Source organism: Emydura macquarii, unplaced genomic scaffold (genome assembly GCF_026122565.2).
Source record: "Emydura macquarii macquarii isolate MOO-44397 ecotype Brisbane River unplaced genomic scaffold, CSIRO-AGI_Emac_v2 contig_1390, whole genome shotgun sequence".
Taxonomy (NCBI): domain Eukaryota; kingdom Metazoa; phylum Chordata; order Testudines; family Chelidae; genus Emydura; species Emydura macquarii.
Genome location: NW_027131527.1, coordinates 17,257,540 through 17,280,309, shown reverse-complemented (window position 1 = coordinate 17,280,309; position 22,770 = coordinate 17,257,540). Strand labels below are relative to the sequence as shown.

Genomic DNA, 22,770 nt, shown 5'->3' with positions numbered 1-22,770 from the left:
TTAAGATAAAAAGGACCAGGTCCAAGGCTTTTTTTAGCAGGCTATGACAGATACTTGATAGCAGAAATCATGGCAGGTAATCCTTGAGTGCATGATAGGTAATTACCTGCAGCTTTGAAGTAACATCTCCTATTTTTTATAGACACAAGTAGTAGTGACTAGCTACATTAGCATAAGACAATCAGCAATTTACAACCATTCACAGGTACATACTATTTAAATTCAATGAGAAAAGAAAACAATAGTATTGTTATATTCAATCTGAGTGTTAATATCTTCCTTTGATTTTTGACTAACAGAATATAGTGACAGACATTAACTATTTGGTTACATCGATAATCATTAGCTAGGTTATAGGTAATTGCAGACATATGTCAACTTCCAAACTCTTAACAATGCAAGATTTGAGCTCAAACTCTTTGCTATTTACAATCAATGGTTCTAATTACCATTTTACACATCCTCAGTGATTGATTTTGGATTATTTCAGACCGCTAGGTTCAACCCTTTCTGGCTCAGTGTCACATCCAGAAATAAACTTGCTGTAAAATTTAATTAGGGTACTCTGGACTTTTGTATTACTCTTTCAACATTTTTTTTAATGAATATATATGTTCAGTGGTTTTACTTATTCTGCACGTTTTATTTTAAATCATCAGTCCTTGGGTATTTAACTAAGGCCTGATTGCACACAGGTAATAAAGGGAGATAAATCATGGCAGCATTTACTATGCCAAGCAATCTAGTGTGCACTTGATAAGTTATATAAGTTAAATGTGTATCCTGGTTAACAGCTGACAATTAAGATGGGTCTTCAGCCCATGAATTAACCAAAGAATAATACAGTAAATACTTTTTTAACAGATTGTTATAAAAAAACCCAAACAATTGTATCAAATTGCTGCTTTTTTATATAAGTAGAATGACTACACAATCTAAAAGAGGTACTATGTGCTTCAGAATATTTAAGTATAGTTAATAGAAGATAGAAACTGATAGGTGTAATAGAAGATAGAAACTGAAATACAGATTAGGTAGAGGATTATATACATAAGAATGTTAAAATACATCAAATTAATGTATAACTACTATGAAAAAAAGCAAATAATTCAATTTCTAGTTTTGTTTTGCATGATGTAAATATGATAATCCTATCTACTGGGAAATACTAATATTGCAGTGGTTAGTTATTTTTGGCTGGCATTCAAAAGTGCAAGTTAAACAAAAGGTATAATGTAACTTCTTTGAGTCTCCAGGGTCCAGTCACAGAAATAGCTGCTAGAATTGCAGCCATTGCCCCTATTGCAGATGCAATTTTCCTCAGCCCATTCTTTTTCAGAGCTTCAGTGGACATGACACAAAGTTAACACATGGAGAGGGAAAAATAACCTACTGTTAAAATCCATTCTCGTAGAGCCTTCAATAACGTTTCACATGATACAGAATAGAAATATTAGCGGTAAATAGATCTTCATTTTCTCAGCACAAACAGACATTAAACCTGCAGCTGTCCCAGCAGAAGAATTTGCATAGTCTAGGAGGCACACGAGCTTTTAGGACTCTAAACAATACTTTGTTTTGATGCTACAAGCTCACAGAAACAGTTTTCAGGAAGGCAAGGAACAGCAAAGGTGTTCCAATAGTAAGAACCCTTGGTTCTGTATTGCATTGAATTGCACTACATTCTTCTAATATGCAATGCAAAATGTAAATCACATGGTGTCCTTGACTATCTGCAACTGGTTGCTTATCAAATCTGCAAAACCAAAAGCTGAAAGCAAAAACTTCTTAGATACCACAAATTACACACACTGTGTATACGCAGTATAACTCTTATTACCACTCAATCTGTTGCATAAAATTTAACACAGACACTAACAGTCAACAGTTGGATAATCCTACGGCTCAGCCAGGAAGGATTCTGAAGAATAAGTGAAGACTATTTTTTTTCTTTTACAAAATTTCATGAGCATTAGCAGTCAGCACCATTGGCTCCAATGGGTGCATAGGGTCATATAACAAATAATATCGAAGGGGAAAACAAAGCAATCTTTAGAAATCAGTGTCATTGTTCCACTGGCATCTCAGAAGATGGGCATCTCAGAAGATAACAATGCTAATACTCCTATCAAACTGCACAGTATTCTTCCCTAATCACCGCAGAATAATTCAGAATATTCACTGAAATTGTTCAAGGGGGAAAAAGAGCTACAGTGGTTTTCAAATGACATTCATGTCTATTTTTAAACACGACTCAGTGTATTCTAGAGCCAAGATTTGCAAGATTGACTTTTGGATGCTCAAAAGTCTGAAAATCAGGCCACATACGGTGTCTCAAACTGAGCAGTCAAAAGCTGAAGCAATCAAAATAACTATTCACTTTAGAAAATCTTGGCCAAGATGTTTCGAAAATGCACACAACCATTAGCGCAGATAACATTTTCAAAGTGCCTAAGGTCCCTAAATTCCATTTTCAAAGTCAATGACTTGTGGTTCCTAAATCACTCAGGCATTTTGAAAATTTACCCCTCATCATATTTCCTCTTTGCTTACTGCAGCTTAAAAGAAAATACTCACAGTTTTATCATACTATATTTCCAAGTTCTAATTTTTTTAAACTGATACATACAGGGTAATCTAAATAATTACCATACTGGAGACTAAAAATAACAGCGAGCATAACAATACTTATCCAGCTTCAGATACGCATATTATTTTTCTATTGTCAATTAAAGGACTGGTTTATTTTGCTTGGGTTGGCGATAACCGAAAAGAACTCTGAACTATTGTACTATATATTATATCAAGCATTCCCCCTCTCTCTTTTTTTTTTTTTTTTTTTTTTTGATAATGAAAAAATCAAAGATGCTGGGCATTTAAGACTGCCACACTTAACTCTTTAATCTAGCAGAACAAACTGTCATGTTATTTATTTGTAAATTTGATTAGCCAACATGGAACAAAAATCTGTAGATTAGCAAAAACAAAAACATAATTTATGTGTATATGTTGCTATTCAATATGTGGCCCAGATTGGCCAGATATTTTTCCCTCATGAAACAATAAAACTCAGCTATTCAGTACATTATTTGGATATTAGCAACTGAGCAGCTGTACTAGCTCTTTGATGAATCCTAAATAACGATTATATAGACACTGTTTTTAATACCAAACATATTATCATATGTACTATTTAGGGCCCAGAAACAAATTATCAAGATACATAATTTATGGAAATGATAGAATATGTTGGAATTTTTTATTACTTTTATTCTGATGCTTTAAAACTATGCATGGAAGACATTATTCGTAGTATTCCCAGAGCCTAGCATTTTAACCCTATTTCTGTGGTCATCATTGCACAGCAAGCATATACCACAATTGTTGATTTCTTAAAAGTCATCACTGTAGTTTGAGGAGTAAAGCAGATAATAGCACAGGTATGAGAAAAGAGTGGCATACTCACCATTTCGGCTTTCTTCATCAATAGGAACTATTGTGGCTGGAGGGCCTGCCCTGGCCAACTTGCAGTCTATAAACATGAAAACAGAAGTTATTTCTAATTCCACAGTATGTTCCATATATTGTATTTTATAAAACAATCATGCTGAGACAGTGGTCGTTGAAGCAAGATAAGGCCAAAGCATTGTTAGCTATTTATTGGTATAAAAGGCCCAAACCAAGGCTTTTATTTAACCTTTGTTCAAACTCTAATTGAAGTGAATGGGAGTTTGATGGAGAAAGTAGGACCTCAGGATCTGGCCTATCATGAAAATGAAAATTTCACAACCTGCTCTTATCATGGCTTGCTATACTAGTTTCTATTTGTTATTACACTTTTACTTTCATTGTCATGAATACACACACCATGTCTTTGTCACATCACAACACAATACAATTCACTTGCTACACCGTAAACCTATATTCATGTTTCTCTAAATATATCAGCAGGGACCACTGTGGAGCAGAAGTCCTTCAGTACAAAAACAATGTAATGGTAATTTAACCCAAATAACATAAAGGAATGATTAAAAGGGATAAATTGTAATTAAAGCTTCACAACAGAAACAAACATGATGGAATTTAACTGCAACAAAAGGATATAATTAAAGAGAATGAACAGAATTTTAATAATGTTCTAAAGAAAATAAAAATGAAAAACAGACAAGCAATGTTCAGGAAGTTACATTTTGCCATCTTACCCTCATATTGCCAGTCTGGAGTCAAAAGTTTAGAGTCATCAATGGAAGCAGAGCAGAATAATGAAAGGAAATAAGTAAGATTTTGTTGTAGTTGTTTAAGATAGATTTTAAGACATATAAAGCAGTACACACAGAGCTACTAGATACAAATGCATAGCCTATTAAATTAGTAAATAAAGGCATGTATTCCCAATTTGATATGTGTGTGTGTTAGAAGCAGCTGAACTATATAGACTAAACAGGACAAAAATCTTGTTTATTCCTTTAAATCATACATTGGAGAAACGCTGTTAGTTTACAATACTTAGCACTTTTCATTTTCAAAGAATCTCACAATGCCTCTGAAAAGAGTAGGTGAATAGGTAAATCTCATCATTTCCATTTCACAGAGGGGAACTGAAGCAGAGGCTAAGGCCCAGATTTTTAGAGATATTTATGTATTGCTCTGCTAAACATTGCAAGGTCTAAATGACTTAGATGGCTAAGGGCTTCGCTATATGGAAAGTCAGTCTGCAGAAAACTGGTGTGTAAATCCATAGTGCTCTACCCTGCTGCACACTAAGTGGCCAAGTGGACACTGTTGCCATGTACTAGAAGTTCTGCATTGTGCTTTGAACTACTGCAACTTAGTGTGCAGAAATCTGGGGTGTGAATTTTCAGCACACCAGCCAAGCCCACTGACCACAATTCCAGTCCTGCCCCACCTCTTCCGCCTGCGGCTCTGCCCACAGTCCATACCTGTTCCGCCCCAGGCCCTGCCCCCTCCCTTGCTCAGCCCACTTGTCACCTTGTCCCTCCCCACTTGCTCAGTCCTCTTCCTCTCTTCCACCCTCCCCCTTCCTCCAGATGAGGAGCAACAGCTGAGGGGAAGGTCAAGCCGGGGAAGAGAAGGGACTTAAGTGGTGAGCGACGGTGAGGATGCTGAGCAGGGGGTTGGAAGGAGCGATGTGGCAAGCAGTGAGGAGTGGAGTCGGGCAGGGTGGAAGGAGCCCAGGCTCTTTTAAATTGCCAGGCCCCTGGTCAATTGTCCCCCACCCCCTGTTGGTGGGTTTCGAACCAGCCTGCTGCACATTAAGTGGCACAAAGCACACTACAGAACTTCCAGTGTATAGCAGCAATGTCCACACCGCTATTTAGTATGTGGCAGGGTAGAGCACTGTAGATTTACACCCCAGACTGCTTCACACTAACTCTCCATTTAGACACGCCGGTAGTCCTATTTTAAGAAATAATGTTTTTTTAGGAGCCTAAGTCTCATTGAAAGTCAATGGAATTTAGGCACCTAAATACATAAGATACTTTTGAAAATGGAACTCAGCTGTCTAAGTCACTAAGCAAATACCTTTAAACATCTGAGAGAGACAAGGGGGAGGAAGAGAAAACCTTTTATTGGACCAACTTCTGTTGGTAAAAGAGAGAAGCTTTCAAACTCCACAGAGCTTTTCTTTAGGAAAGCTCAAAATCTTCTCTCTTTCACCAACAGAAGTTTTTCCAATCAAAAAATATTACCTCACCCACCTTGCCTCTCTCATATCCTGGGACCAACATGGCTAAAAATCTAGGCCAAAGTGACTTGCCCCAGGCCACAGAGTGAACTTTTTAAGGCTGCATCGACACTTAGGAAAATTAGGACCTGTAATCCTCCACTGGTGGTTGCAGAGGTGCAGTCCAGAGTGCACACAGAACTCAGGTGTTTCTAACCACCACGTGGTCTAACCCTAGTCATAGTCAGTGACAGAAAACACAGTGGTATAAATGCCTTTTTCCAGTTTACAGTAGGGATTTTACTTTTGCTACCCCCAATGCAGCTGCATGGTGACTAATTACATGTTCTACCTTTCCTAATGTAGATAAGGCCTCTGAGGTGGGACTAAAATGCAGGAGGTATTTATCTAATTCTGTGATCAGGCTAAAGCACTAGAGCACAAATTTCTTTAGCAAGAGACTTTTGTTTACCAACACCTTTGTAGTTCTACAGATGTCTTTATTAGCAAGACCAAACTTTCAAGACTAAAGAATAGGGGAGAGGGATTGGTAGCATGGGGAAGCAGAAAGTATTATGTTTGTTAAATTTGTAGCACTGGCTTGTGAATATTGACAGAATGAACAATGATAACTGAATCAATACTGATGACTAACTATATGACTTTTGGTAATTAAATTCTAGATCATTTCAACCAATCTAACAAACCCTTGCTTTGAAAAATAAACGTAGGACCCTCTCTTCATCTGCATCTCAGTGATATTGCTTGTACTTTTTCGTACAAATCTACATGCATTTTACACCTATGTGTTTTGGAATTCAGGGCTTTTATTCTGTTTTCCTTAGGGAATCTTAATGGATGTTTATCGAACAGTCGCAGGAATTTTTTGCTTTTGGTTTTTACATTCTTTAGTTTGATTGGCAGACATGGACTGACTAATATCAGTACAAGATATATTGTATGTTCCAAAATGTACTTTCATGAATTAGATTTTACATGTCAGTGAGCACCGAGAAACTAACTCTCATATTAAAAAGGGTCTAAGAAGGAAAAACAAACCCATATGAAGAGCACAACTGTCATCCCATCACATTTTTGTCCATTAGAAGCACATCTGTGGGGAAACAATTAGTGATTGAAAGTTCACTAGAGATGTGAAATCTTCCTGTTCTGTTTTTGATTTTCACAGCATGTTGTTATAAAATTGCCATTAATTTAACTGATATAACTCTAATCATTACTAGAAGTTTGCTGTAATTCTTTTCAAGAGGTTTACAGCTAGGCTAACTAAATGAACATAAACAAAAACAAAAAACTCCACATCCTGTTCAGTACAATGATGGTCACTCCAAGATACTTTCACTATAGTTTTGTGTCATCTCATTGCAGAGGAGTGGTAACTAACTCACTGAATGATGACCCAATGGTAAAAGCACTGATTTATCATATAATAGGTTAATATGATAAGCAAGCTAATCAATTAATAAATTGAGGGCAAAGCCATTGTTTCTTCCAGGTACTAAACATTCTTTATTAAATACTCATTTTTAAAAAAAATTAAACTATTTTTTTTCTTTTTACTAACTATTCTTCCATGATCATGTATTTCTCCTCACCTTATACCTGACCTTCAATTGCACTCAAATAGTTTTTGGGTTTTTTTTTTTTTTTTTGGTTTTTCTCCCCAGATATTCTTTAGTATTTTTTATAAGTAAAGAATACAAACAAACAAACTTACAGTAATTGTGGTGAGGTTTTTGCCTTGTGATTAATGTGCACACATTATAGGCAGCCTTTCTACAAGGTTGTTTAAAGACAGCTAAGGATTTTGTAAATTAGAGTGAGAAAAAGTTATTGAATGATTTTATAATGACTATTCCATTGAAAGTTAGACGAAAACAGTGTTATATCATGGGTAGGCTTAGTCAGAGAGAGTTGCACAAAAACTTATTACAAATAGAAAAAGTTACTGAAATATATTATGCAATAAAATTAATCATAATTAAAGAGTAGGATTGTAGCCAGAATCCATTTTTAAGGATAGGGAGAAGGATGATGAATAGGATACCCAATGAAAGTCTAGCCTATGGGTTATCCTTGTGTTACAGGGGAAATATGTTTGCTGAGGAAGCTTATGCTTTTCTTGGACAGCTAGGGACTTCCTTGATATATTTAGTTTCACCCATGACAGTCCCAGTTAAAACTGAGATTGCATCCTGAGACTTCTCTATGTCTCTCTCTTGTTTCCAAAAGAGTAATGATGTGGCTTTGTTTAGCATAACATTCATCAGCACACATTGCACAAATTATTATACAGTTCCGGTATTCTGTAAATTGCCAATCAAGCAGCTAAAAGGACACAATGTTTTTAACTAAAACCTTTAATAAAATTGATGTGTTTTAATATACATGCACTTTTATTTTTTATACTTTTATTATAAAAGAAAGAGCTGCAATTCGAAACAAATTCAACAGTGAAAGATTTTTTTATACAATGAAAACAATGTAGCGGTAATCATGCCTAACTGCCGTGTTAATGTTGAATTGTATTAAGAATTTTTTAAAAGAATATTTCACTGGATGTGCAAAATATGCATCTTAAGTATGGTTGTCAAGTTCTATCTTCTTTGATGATCTTTACGACGTTGCCATTACAATTCAGTATTTGGCTTCAATGTCAGAGAAAAGAAACCTGTGGCACAATTTCTATTCTTAAGAATAAAATCACTCCTCTTTAAAAGTTGCTCTGACAGATTCTGCTTCTTTGTTGAAAATTACTGGCAGAAATCTGTAAGTTTTGCCTAACCAACAAAAATGCTTTTAATTATAATGGCATAATTGCTAAAATGGGATAATTTCTTTTTATCATGTATTTTCTTTAAAAAGAGAGAACCCTTGGTCTATTTAAATGACAGAAAGCACAAACACTACATTAAATCATTTCACATAGGGAGTCTATTCAAGTTTTCTTGTTGATTTTAGACACATTCACTTTGATGAAAGCACACAAAGGAGTGAGATTCTGAAGTGTGATCTACCTGTTTTACATATTGGATGCCTACTCTCTTTAAAAACAAAACAAAAAAACACCCAACAAGTTGACCTTGAAATTCCTAGACATTATGAGTAGTTATGAAAGTCAAGTAATTTAAATCTAAACAGAACACATTAAGGGTGTGCAGAAAATTAACTAAATAAATGTAATAACTTAGCAAACATGTATTTTTCTCCATTAATACAATGTCTTATTTATATTACCAGACTGCAATAGTATTTGTGAACATCAGATTTTACCATAAAAGCTATGCCATATTTTTTATAGAGGCTTTATGTTGCTGTTAAGAGGATTATATAATTTGATTAGGTCTTTCAAACAGTACAATCCAATAATATCCACTGATAGTGCATAGCTGTGGCTATTAATTCCATCACCTCACCCAGTATCACCCATTTTTGAGATCTGCAAAGCTTTTCTCATCTTTTCTTTTTTAAAACCCAAGACTACGCATAATACACAAATGCTACATACATCACCCAGAAAGCAGAGACAATAGCATTCTCAAATTCACTTAATCAGGAACTTGAATTATTAAATTAAGTCTTAATGTATACAAGCTTTTTATGTCTAAAATTGTACATATATATAATTCTGCAATAATGTTAGCCTAAGGACACTAAAGACTTGGGCCTCTCTTCACACAACGTAGGATCTGTCTAGCGATTAGGTTTTATCTCATCTACCACAGATATCACTCATCCACATCAAGCATAAATGCCAACAGTTGAGAAGCAGGGGGGTTGGCTTTGTTCTTGATGTAATTATAATAATAAAAGACTTGCCAGTTTATTCAACAATTGTCTTTTTAAAATAAACAATTATTTGCGCTTTTTCCCATAATTAAACTATTAATAGTCAAGGCTTTTCTCAAGGTTCAACATACACACACAATATATAAAGATTACTTAACTCCACAGTAACTGTTGTTCCTCCACATGTGTTGCCCAAGTACAAGATTGGATTTTTTTGAACAACAGTGTCCATTGGGGCTGTGCTTGTGCCCTGGATGTCCTCATGCCCAACTGTCCCTCCATTCCTTCACTAAAAACAGAATTAGGGTGCTCTGGAACTCCATATAGTACAGCAGAGAGGCAGGTTATGGAATACATGTGGTTAATATCTCAAAGAGCTATAGTACGCATTCTCTCTTCTTTGAGCGATTGTCCATATGTATTCCAATTCTGGTGACCCAAAGCAGTGATTCTACAGTCAGGAGATTGGTGCTCAGAATCTACCAAAACAAAAATTGCAAGACACCTCAGGCAGAAGTGGTTATCAGATCTGGAGCCCACTTCCAATGAGTAGTGCTGCATGAAAGTGTAGATTGAACTCCAGGTGTACCCCCTACCTATCTCAGAAATTGGAAAGTCTCCTAGTGAAATGATAGAAGCTTCCTGAGTGCTGGTGAAATGAGTCCTAATTTCTAGAGGTGGATATAAGTGATCTATAGTATATAACAAGTTCTAATACAGACACTTATTTGGATAGTCTTTGGGTGGATATAGGTTGACCCTTCACCTTGTCAGCAAAGAGTCTGAGATAGTTTCTGAAGGGTATTGCCCTGTCCAGACAGAAGGAGAGGGCCCCGATGATGTTGAGGGTGTGAAATTTAGCCTCTATTAGAATGAGGCTTTGGAAAAAACACTGGTAGATGAATCACTTGTTTCAGGCGAAATTCAGAAACAACTTTAGATTAAAGTTTTGTATGAAGTTCTAGTGTCATGTTGTACTTATGGAATACTGCATAATGTGGCACAACCAAGAAGACTTGGATCTTCCTATTCATTAAGTTTAAGTTATGACAATTAAAAAGGCAGGCTTCATAGAGAAGAGGTAAAGAGAGCAGGTGGCTAGAAGTTCAAAGGTCCTCATTAAGTCTGTTAACATGACACTGAAGTCCCAGGAGGGGGTGACCTCTTCAACTGGAGGAAAAGCATAAATGAGGCCCTCAAGGAACCTAGCAACTCTTGGATGTGAGAAGACTGTGACGTTGAATTGGAGAACGATGGGCAAAAATTGATACCAAATGGATTCTTTTGAGCTCGTGGATAATCCAATGTTTTAGGGATAACAAAAAATCCACAATACTTGCTATGGGGGTTGTAACAGTGGCAAGTGGTTTTGTAGTTCCCAGATAAAGAACTTCTTTCATTTTTCTGCATAAGTCACTCTAGTAGCATCCTGCCTTCTGCAAGCCAAAATGTTCTGGAATTCAATGGGGCAGTTTCTGTGTGTGAAAGTCAGCTAGCCAGCTTAGAGGTTGTCAAGTGCAATAATACTGGGTGTGGGTGCAGGAACTGCCCCCTTTTCTGAAGAATCATGTTGTGTTGTTGAACCGGAAGAATGAACAGGGTCTGTGTTGATAAGTTCATCAGATCCTAATACCAGAACTGCCTAGGCCAATCTGGAGCTATCATTATCAGTGAGACTATCTCCTGCCTGAGTTTTCTCAGGACCTTTGGTGTCAGCGGAATAGGTGGTAACCAAGATACAAAGAATGTGTCTCACAGAGAATCAGGATTTGCTCCCCCTCTGGAGTAAAACATCTAGTACTTCGCATTCTGGTCTCTTGAGAATAGGTCTATTCTTGGTTATCCCCACTTACGAAAGATGCTCTGCAGAACAGACTCATTGATGGACCATTTCTGAGTGTCTGAGTATTTCTGCTGATCTGATCTGCTGCGGTGTTTTGTAAGCCTGAGAGATGCAGAGCCACTGGTGTGAAGTGATGGTGATGCAGCAGCCCAAGAGACAGAATGCTTCCTTTCTTGCCTATTGATATAGTACATTGCTGTAATGTTATTAGTTGGACTGTGGATCCTTGAAGTATGAGTAGGAATGATGTGCATGCTAGGTGAATGGCTCTGATCTCCAGGATGCTCATGTAGAGATGCACTTCCTGGGAGAACTAAAGAGCTCTTATGTATGCAGGTGACCAGATGACTCCCCATTTGGGAGTGGAAGTATCTGTTACCAACATCTTGGTAGGTAGAAGTCGTGAAAATGGTACTCTGCTGCACATCTGTAATAGGTCCTCCACCAGTTTAATGAGGAGAGGACCTTCTGTGGGACTGTGAGCAACATGTCCATGTGGTGTCTGTAGGTAGTATCAAGGCTTGAACTTCATAAAGGAAGCAAGCAATGACAACTCCGGTTGTTTGGCTATTGTTAAGTTATTCAGTACTGTGAATCTCTTCAGTCCTGAGAAGGTCGGTACCAGAAGAATCTCCATTACATCACTAGTGAGAATGATGTGTACTGTAGATAACAGTATGGGGTTCTTCAGTACCGAGTGTTGCAGTGCACAGTGCTTACTGCTGATAAATCAATACTGATAGAGGCATAGATAGGCTCCTCAGATTGTACCAGAGTTGTTTGGTGCCCAGCCAGTGTAGAAAATGCCTGTGCACACCTTGAGATATGTGCTCTTTTCTTCTCCTTTCTTCCAAAGATTGAGCAGAGGAGAACTTAGATGCTCTTCCTGACTCCATGGTTGAAGCGTGTGGCTTTGGAGAGAGCGAACCCTGAAGCTTGAGGGAGAAATGTGGCTTTCCAGAGCAGTCACAGAGACAATCTGATCTGGTTGGGCTGTCTTCTTGCCCTCCGGTTAATAGGAGACTCTCAGAACATTCCAAGAAGAAAAGTTTAAAGTGAGATTTCCTCATTTATTGTGTCCTCTTGGAAAAACATCAATCACTTATCTAGAATACATGCTTCAGGCATTTAGAGGGTCCATCATGGATGGAAACAGTGTCCTCACAAGACGGGACAGGATTTGAATCTAGAAAATGCTGATTCCACCATTACTGGCTGGCTCTGGTACTGGAGCAATTACCTAAACTTTAATATTAAGGATTTGGGATTCTTACGGCCAACAGGCGTTAGAATCTCACTATCCCAAACTACATTATACTAATACCACACAACAACAATTACTACAATAATTACAGATTGCATAGTGCCTAGGGAAGAGGACAACTAGGAGTTCTGTCTCATTGCCTCAGGTGGTAAGAAGGAATTGAGAAACAGCTGGGTCTGTTCCACCCTTTATATTCTCAGGTGCAGGGGCACAAGGGCATCTACAGTATAGTTGAGTCCCCAGCTGACACGGCTATTCAAAGGAATCCAATCCTATGTGCACGGGGTGCATGTGCACCAGAAGTGGAATCAATTTGGTTATTAAGGATTTGGGCATTTATACACCCTGCAGGACCCTGGTATAATAAGATGTCTTTCTGCTGGTCTGACACTGCTATCCTGAAATGCACTTCCTCAGGTGCATGTTTTTGGAGGCCAAGTTGCTTCCTGTCCTGCCAGGAGCACTAGATGATCACTTCCTTTTTCTGTCCATAACAGATAATCCACACCCCCAACCCTTCACCCACATATATGCGTGCGCACGCGCACGCACACACACACACACACACACACACACACACACACACGGGAAAAGTTTCTGCTCCAACATGCCACTATCCTGCAGCAGCAGCATGAATTATGCCACATTTGGCTTATTGGGATCCAAATCTCAGAAGTATCTCAGAAGACACTGTCTGCACACTAGCTAGGGTAAACTCAGATTTTGACTGTAGCTAAGGAAATCCTACCACATGCAAAGCTGTCTTTTTTCCACTTCTGTGGGCTATTTTAATAGTACCACTGGCAGTCTAGCAGAAAGCATGAAACAAAACTGGCAATAAAAATAAAGGTATGCCAAATTAAAAGAGCTATTCAGGAGTTGTTCCCCAAAGTACAAGAGGTTTTGACTGAGGCCCATCTCTTGATATCAGCAAAAATTTCCAACAATTTAAAATTTGGGTCAGTTTCATTGGATCTGTTGGTATATTTTTCACAATGCAATAATTTAAGGAACTGTTCTGGTAAATGTCTCTCTCTACACAGTATAACTTATGTTGAAATTATTTACTTTGCAACTCACAGAAGAAACTTTTTTGATGTTTATTCATAGGGCAAATAATATAAAAATCTTTTGTAAACAAAACAATGAGCTAAAATGAGCTAAAAAAGATCTTTGTGTTTATGAACTAAAATCTTTCTGAAAAGCTTCTTTGCTCTTATTTGCTTCAATATTTCATCTACTTGATCATACAATTGTAAAGCATAGAGAATAAATAAAAAGGAAATAAATAAAGGGTCTGTCTCCTTGACAGACAAGTGAAAAGCTATTTAATAGAGATTTTATGAAAGAGTTACATGGCTTAGAACCATTTTGTTTCTGATTAGAATTTAAAATAATGAAAATTAGCAATTATGCCTAATGAGATGGCTCAGAGAAAATCCTCAACTATTGCTCTAGCTAAGATATTCAACAAGGTCAAACATTAGAAGCTGAAACATAAACACAATTCTTTGACTAATAATGTATACGTCAAACAGCTGCTTACTAAGTCTGTTTTCATTCTGCCCTTGCCCATTCAAATTCACTTCCCATCCACAGTCAGAGGGAAGTTGCCCAGAGAAGGCATTTAAAAAAGAGGTCTCTCAATTTTAACCATATCACAGACACAGTAAACAAAAAGAAAACATCAAGTAAGATGAGGAAAAACACTCTGCAGTTTCATTAAAATGCAGCTTATGTTGTGAAATCATTTACCCAAAATAACAGGCAAATACTCAAAAGCCCAGGACACAGAATGAGTAACTGCAAGGAATAGATCTAAGATAGCAAATTCTTAGGAACTGAGCTCTGTGGCAGGCTCCATGAATTCTGCTCTCATGTGAATCAGAACTAAGGCTCTCCATAGCCATTAAGGATTTGGCATGAGTTACCCCAAAGTGGTTAATCCAATAAGTAAAAGTTTTTATATAAATATTCTGGTGGAAATATTGGATTTACCAAAAACTTCATTTTTGATGATGTGACTGTCTTTAGATATTGCCTTTTTTTGGTTCATGGAATATATAATCCATGATAGTTAGGCTAAGCAGATGTTTAACTGATGGATTTATGAAAAAAATACAATAAAATGTACACCATTTTCTGAAGCTTTTGTAATGTATAGAACATGCATTTGTTTTTGTCTCATTTTAAATGTTTTCTGGAGAAGAAGGAAGGAGAGAGACAGTCTGGTGCCTCATTTTTCCTACATTTATTGAGTATTTTGTATTTTTAATATAATTCCTAAAAGTTCCCATGATTTATGGGAAATTTGTGAGGAAAAGCTATATGTAAAATAATTAAAGTCCTCAGCTGTTGCAAGAAGTATGCACATTTGCCTAAAACTGCCTTTTACATTTTAGGGTCCCTTCTAGTACAATATAATTATCTTGAAAACTCAAAAAACAGCTATTCTTTCTAAATCTTCCCATCTGCTTTTCTTTTCCTTCCTATTGTTACAAAAGAAAAAAAAAAGATAAGGAGGTATTTCCAATGTCAAGCAAAATACAGCATTTTAATTGGTTGGGAATAGTGTCCAAAGCTGTGCATGAATCATTAAATTACAGCTGTAAAAAATCCACTCAAACCTGTTAAATCCAATACAGTATTTACAAAGGGAAAAGGTGAAAGTCAGAAATCCCTTTGAAATATAAATCAGGGCATGGTCACCGCAAGAAAATAACATTAAAGACTGGCTATCCAGCTAGTTTTTTAAAAATCAGATATGTGTAAAAAAATATGATCATCATCAACAAAGTCACCAGATAAATAAATCTGAATCCTGGAATTAAAATGAAAAGCCAATACAAAAAATCAACAGAACTACAAATTAGAGAATATGTGGCTGTGTGAGAGATTTCCAGGAAAGGTGAACTTCCCCACAGAGAGCAAGGTGCTCAAGGTCTTGAGTCACTGTAACTAACAAAAAAATTTCTGAGCCATTAAAAATGAATGGGACAAAAGGCTTTTTCCAGTTATCTGGACCTAGTATTCCTGATGTCAGGGTTGAAAACATTCTTAAGCTGGAGATCAGCGGCTGCTATGGGGGGTGGGGTTAAGCAAATTTTTGTCGTGGCAATATCCCCTGCAATCCCCGCCCTAGCGCCACCTCTGCTCCTGGTTCCTGCATACATAACTTGTTCCTGATTCTTTCCACCTGGTTGCTGGATCTGTCTTTGACCTTTGACTTCTGAGTCTTGGCTTGATTCTCCAACTCATACCCTTGGCTTGACTCCCAACTCCTGCTTCAACCACTAGACCTGTCCGCCTACTTCTCAGCCCCAACACTGACATCCAAATGATTATGGAGGAATCCCCAACTGGCCCAGAGCCAGCCTACCCTAACAGCTCTATGCTACTCCTTCCATGTTCTCCCACTCCACCTAGGGGGTTTATCTGAAGCATCTGGATGTGGATCAAAAGAGCCACTGGACTTATGTTGCCATGAAACCAAGGAACAAAGCAGGTGGGCACACAAGCTATAGATCCATAGTTTCGGGAAGTTAAAACCTGCTCGCACGCACGCACGCACACACGCACACAAATTTTGAGGAAATTCTATGAGATTCACCTTGCTGAGTTTTCCTGTCCCTCTGATCTCCTGCCTTTCTGTTAGAGGAGGAAATTTGACCAGTAGTGAGTAAAACTGTGTGCTATTAATCAAAACTCAACCAAACAGTCCCTCACAAGTGTACCCCTCAGATGACAGCTTTCATTACTTTCACCTCTGTCAGGTTTTACCACTCAGACTGGATCCCTGGGTGGCATCCCCCCTGTTTCCAGCCATTTTAACACAACAGGCTCAACCTTTCTCTGGGAAGCTATGACCAGCAGCTGATTAAAGTGACTCAAAACAGCTCCTTGAAAAGACACATTATCCACTCACCCAAATGTACACAGCAAGCAGAGAAAAGGATTAATACCACAGAACGTTTGTATGCCTGGGTTTTGCCCAGATCTCTTCACCTTTATTTGAGTGGAGGTGAGCCAAAATGTCTCAGACACATCCTGCAGGGCCTGTGCCATGGTTCCATAACCCTCCTTCATGCTCTGCTTATCTCTGGGCAGGGAGAGACAGACTGCTTTGTAGTCTCTGTCCGCCTATCCTCCCCACAGCAGCTGCTTTCCACTCACACTCACCCCTTCCTTTCTCTAGTTTGTGTAATTTTTTATAGTCCTTTTGACCTCTATGTCCTAGGCCTGGGGAGTGTAATTCAGCCTGGCACCTGGAAATTAGAATGTTCCCAGTTAATAGCCAAAGTATTGTCCCCCTTGCTCCCTTTAAGTTCTTACTATTAGGGTTGTCTTATCAAGCAGGTAAACTGAAGTAGCCATAATATTCCTACAAAATAACACAGAGTCTTCCTCATTCTTCACACTTGCTGTTTAACTCCCCGGACATCCCAGATATTATTTTAAGAATCTGGAGCATACCTTTAAGGATTTGCTTTCATGACTATTCTCCATAAATTTTATACACTATTAATAATTATAATAATAAATAAGGATGTCATTTCCCCAGAGTACTGTTCTAAGAATTGGGCCTATAAGTTTACCCTAATTGTGAGCTCAACTGTAAAAAGTGAGTGAAAGTTTGTAAGAGGTCACAATCACCTGTAATAACAAATGTTGATGCAAATAGAAACAAAATGGAGACAGGCTGAATTAGTCCAAACAAGGTGGCCTACTGATATAACTCAAGGACTGTGCTAAGGTCATACCTGATAATAAGATAGTGTAAGACTGAAAATTGGTGTGTTGGAAACTAGGCCTAATTGATGGACAAAATAATGAGAGGGTGGGCTATTCCAGCCATCATTCTGTTTTGAGGTTTTTAAAGAAAGAGGCACTGGAGGAGAAAAATTTGGCTACTGGAGCCAGCTTCATCATCATGATTGCCACCTCCACCATCTCCTGGGACCCCGGGCCTCCATTGTCCTGATCCTGAGAAATGTCCTGGACAGATTGGACCAGACAGAGGGACCCAGATGACATTGCCACCTCTAGCAAATCTAGTTGAATACCAAACACCACCTATTGTGAATCGGCATTGGACTTAAACAGCAGCAGCAGCAGCTCCAGCCCATCTCAATTAACTTCTCTTTTTTCCAAAAGGAACATTACTACAATCTTTGATACCATCTTAAAGACTGTCAAACAAGGGGCGGATGTGTGTGTTTCCTTCTAAAAACTCTCTCCACCAAATGTAAAGGAAACAAGAGATGTTGTTAAAATGAAAGTCTTACTTAATACTTTACATTGCAAATGGTTCGATTGTTTTTCCTTCTTTTATGCATCTTCAATAAAAGGTTAAACAGGTAAAAATTGTGTGTTTGTCTGGAAGTAAAGGACCAGCACAAACACTCCATCACTTAGTTGGATAGTGAGGAAATCAAAGGTTATGTAAATATAGCCAAATTATTTCATGAAACATTTACAGTAATTTATCATAGCTCTCAGAATAGAAATGGGAAGAGAAGTTGTTTTACACATGTATAAAAGTTCTGAGACACTTACTTCCAAAATATCTATATACAGAATACTCATATCCATCTCTTAAACCGCTATTTGATTACAGAATATTTTAAACAGTCCATACAAACACCAGTTGTGAGCTGAACCATCCTGAGGAATGAACCCTATGAACACCAAAGACTGGGGAGAAAATTTCAGATGATCTTTATGTTACATCATTCCTATTTGTGTGTGTGAGTGTGCATGAGAGTGCACCAAATCCCAGGAAAAGGATGAGTTTAGAATTTACAGAGTCTATGGACTGCATCTGAAGAGCAGGTTAGGAAAGGTACAGGTTCACAATGTAATTTTAAAGAGGCTGAAGTTGCTATCTTGAATCTTTTATGTCATGTACTGTGGTATCTCCCTTAATATTATGGTCCATTTCACTTTGCTATAGAGTCTTCTAAAGTTTCCCTGATATTTTGCATATGCTACAATTTAAGATTCAGATTATAATATAATTTATATTCTATAATGTTTGTTATGAAAATTAAATAAAAGAGTTAATTAAAAACAAAGCTGTTTCGTGGGAGATGTAGAAATTTCAAATTTATTTGGAACATAGCATCTGTGTGTTTGCCCTCATAAAATGCAGAATGAGGTAATGTACCTATGAGATTTTAATCACTTTATAAAGGTATTAAAATTCTACATATCTAATGTGCCTTATAAAACCCCCATTTGATTGAAGAATGGTTCAATCTGCCCAACAAGAGGCAGTAGTGCTTGTTTTTCCACTGCAGAAAGGAATCCTGCTCATAATAAACATTCTAAATCAATTTGAAGATATAGTTGACAGTAAAAAAGAAACAGACTTCAAGGGGGAAAGGAAAAGACTCCACATGCAAGAAAAACACATTTAGTATTTGGCAAGCTAACCTTTATAATGAAATCATAATTACACAAATTAATTAAAAAATGTCCAGATTACAACTGCTTAGAATGAATCATTACTGGAGCTGCCACTGTAAATAATCAATTATGGTATCTCATTGCAACCCTACAATTCATGAATGTCTATATAAATATAAAAGAAATACTTTTATCCCTAAATTATGTGTGCACACTCATACACATAATACTGAGATCTAAGTTGTAAACCAGGGTGGAAATGTGCATGATCTTAAAAGGGAAGGGAATCTTTCTATCTACCTCCCTCACAAAAAAACACCACAGTTCTCCCCATCACCCAAGCCCATTGTCACCGTGTTGTCTTCAATTCCTCTTTCCCCACAAATTTTTGTCAAATATTGACAAATTTTGCTAGTTGTTACTCTGCTCCTCTAAAACCCATCCTGTGTTCTCCAGCTCTACTGTTAAAACCAAATTACAGATGTCAAACACTGCAACTTTCAGCACACTTTCTCCCTCAGAATGCTGTTAGTAACATTACCTTCCTCGCGTCATTCTGCCAATGTCATATCCTGTTTTTAATCCTGTCACCACTGATTTTACTTGTCTTTCTGCATCAAGTTCAAATTTCTTATGCTCAATTCAAGAACCTGTGCAATTCATCCATCTCTACCTATCCCAATGTTCCCTCTCCACTCCATTCTCACTCACTGTGCAGTTATCTCATAAAGAAAGTAGGGTTTCAGTTAGGGCTGTAATAAAATCTTAGCCGATGCCCACTAAGAATGCTCAGAAGTTTACAACTTCTCATTAGTACTGTTTTTATTAGCATTCTCTCGAAACAAGTGAAAATGCTACACTTCAATAAGGTATATGTTAATGTCATGTTTCAAATTCTGCACTTCAGCTGTTTTTGCTGGAACTAAATGTAAAAAGTGGGAATACTTATCTAAATGTTTTTTAAAATGAGAAATGCATTTTTCCCCACTCCCATGACTCCAAATTAGCAAAAGGGACTGTGCTCATACTTTTAAGAGGAAGTCATCTTTGGGCAGAAAACTTGGACTTTTCAGCTCTAAAATTAATTGTTTAAAAAATTACAGGAGTTTATGGTGGAAATTGTAATATTAACTGAAGTGGATATTTCTTGTTGAGTTAAACTCAACATGAGTTGAGCATGCCTGAAATTTTACATGGTTCAAAGCAGGATGTTATTTTAACTTATATATGAAAAAGTTGCTATTGAAAGCAAGAACAAAATTAGAATTCAATAAATGGTGTAAACTCAGTTCGTTTCAAACTGAAATAACTGTTAACTAGGACTTTTCAAGGCTTCTGGTGAGATTAATACATTATTACATCTATAAACCAAAATAATTTTAAGGGAAGAGAAAATGTGTATGACTATCAGAAATTTGTTTTGATTGGGCACTTTTGATAAGACAAGGTTCCTACCTCTTTTGGATATTTCTGCGGAGCAGTTGGCAGCTCTTGAACTTTGGGGTAGATTCAGCACCACTACCATCATCACATTTATCATTTGTACTGCCATTGCATTCTGGATCCCAGGGATTTGCCATCACACTATTAGGCTTTCATTTTCTGATCACCAAAATATGCTCTGATCAGATCAGACAGGGTGGGCACATAGACAACATTCACCATCTCCCAAGATCATCTATTTTTCCTCCATCTTATAGACTATAAGGTCAGAAGGGACCATTATGATCATCTAGTTTGACCTCCTGCACAACACAGCCCACAGAACATCACCCACCCACTCCTGTAATAGACCCCTAACCTATGACTGAGTTATTGAAGTCCTCAAATAATTATTTAAAGACTTCAAGGTACAAAGAATCCACCAGCAAGTGACCCGTGCCCCATGCTACAGAGGACGGTGAAAAAAAAACCAGGGCCTATGCTAATCTATTCTGGGGGAAAATTCCTTCCCGACCCCAAATATGGTGATCAGTTAAACCCCAAGCATGTGGGCAAGACTCACCCGCCAGACATCCAGAAAAAATTCTCTGTAGTAACTCAGAATCCACCCAATCTAACATCCCTTCAGAGGCCATTGGTTATAATTACACTATTAATCCAATATTAGTCAATTGCCAAATTAGGCTGTCCCATCATACCATTCCTTCCATAAACTTATCAAACTCAGTTGTAAAGACAGCTAGGTTTCTTGCCCCCACTGCTCCCCTTGAAAGGCTGTTCCAGAACTTCATGCCCCTGATGGTTAGAAACCTTCGTCTAAATTCAAGTCTAAACTTTCTGATGGACAGTTTATATCCATTTGTTCTTGTGTCCACATTGGCACTGAACTTAAATAACTCCTCTTCCTCCCTGGTATTTATCCCTCTGATGTCTTTATAGAAAGCAATCATATCTCCCTTCAGTCTTCTTTTGGTTAGGCTAAACAAGCCAAGCTCTTTGAGTCTCCTCTCACAAGGCAGGTTTTCCATTCCTCAGATCATCCTAGTAGCCCTTCTCTGCATCTGTTCCTGTTTGAATTCATCTTTCTTAACCATGGGAGACTAGAACTGCACACAGTATTCCAGATGAGGTCTGACCAATGCCTTGTACAATGGTACTAACACCTCCCTATCTCTATTGGAAATACCTCGCCTGATGCATCGAAGGACTGCATTAGCTTTTTTCATGACCACATCACATTGGCGGCTCATAGTCATCCTGTGATCAACCAATACACCCAGGTCCTTCTCTTCCTCTGTCACTTCTAACTGATGTATCCCCAGCTTATAGCAAAAGTTCTTGTTATTAGTCCATAAATTCGTGACCTTGCACTTTCCACTATTAAATTTCATCCTATTTCTATTACTTCAGTATACAAGGTCATCCAGATCTTCTTGTATGATATCCCAGTCTTTCTCTGTATTAACAATTCCTCTCAACTGCGTATCATCCGCAAACTTTATTAGCACATTCCCACCTTTTGTGCCAAGGTCAGTAATAAAAAGGTTAAATAAGATTGGGCCCAAGACCAATCCCTCAGGAACTGTACTAGTAATCTCCCTCCAGCCTGACAGTTCCCCTTTCAGTATGACTCATTTTAGTCTTCCCTTTAATCAGTTCCTTATCCACCTTCCAATTTTCATATCAATCCCTATCTTTTCCAATTTAACTAATAATTCCCCATGTGGAACCATATCAGATGCCTTACTGAAAGCTAAGTAAATTAGATCCACTTCATTCCCTTTGTCTAAAAATATCTGTTATCTTCTCAAAACAGGAGATCAGGCTGGTCTGGCATGATCTACCCTTTGTAAAGCCATGTTTTATTTTCTCCCAATTACTGTTAACCTCGATGTCCTTAACTACTGTCTCTTTCAAAAAAATTTCCAACACTTGCATACTACTGAGGTCAAACTAGCAGGTCTGCAATGACCTGGATAATATTTTTTCCCATTCTTAAAAACATGAACTATGTTGGCAATTCTCCAGTCATATGGTACAGCCCCTGAGTTTACATATTCATTAAAAATCCTCGCTAATGTGCTTGCAATTTCACATGCCAGTTCCTTTAATATCCTTGGATGAAGATTTTCCAGCCCCCGCCCTCCCCCCGATTTAGTCCCATTAAGTAGTTCGAGTTTGGATTCTACCTCGGATGTGGTAATTTCTACTTCCATATCTTCAAGCCCATTAGACCCCCGCCACTATCCCTAAACACTTCGTTAGCCTCATTAAAAATTGAGGCAAAATATTTGTATAGATATTGGGCCATGCCTA

At 37.7% G+C, this 22,770-nt stretch overlaps 1 protein-coding gene across 1 annotated transcript in view; it reads right to left on the bottom strand.

Moving 5' to 3' along the window:
- The window catches only part of PCDH15 (protocadherin related 15), a 714,631-nt gene that overhangs the window by 549,779 nt on the left and 142,082 nt on the right, over positions 1–22,770 (bottom strand). Inside the window, exon 4 of the mRNA XM_067552760.1 lies at positions 3,467–3,532. Within this exon, the coding sequence (XP_067408861.1) occupies positions 3,467–3,532 (66 nt within the window). The remainder of the gene's footprint in view (positions 1–3,466; positions 3,533–22,770) is intronic.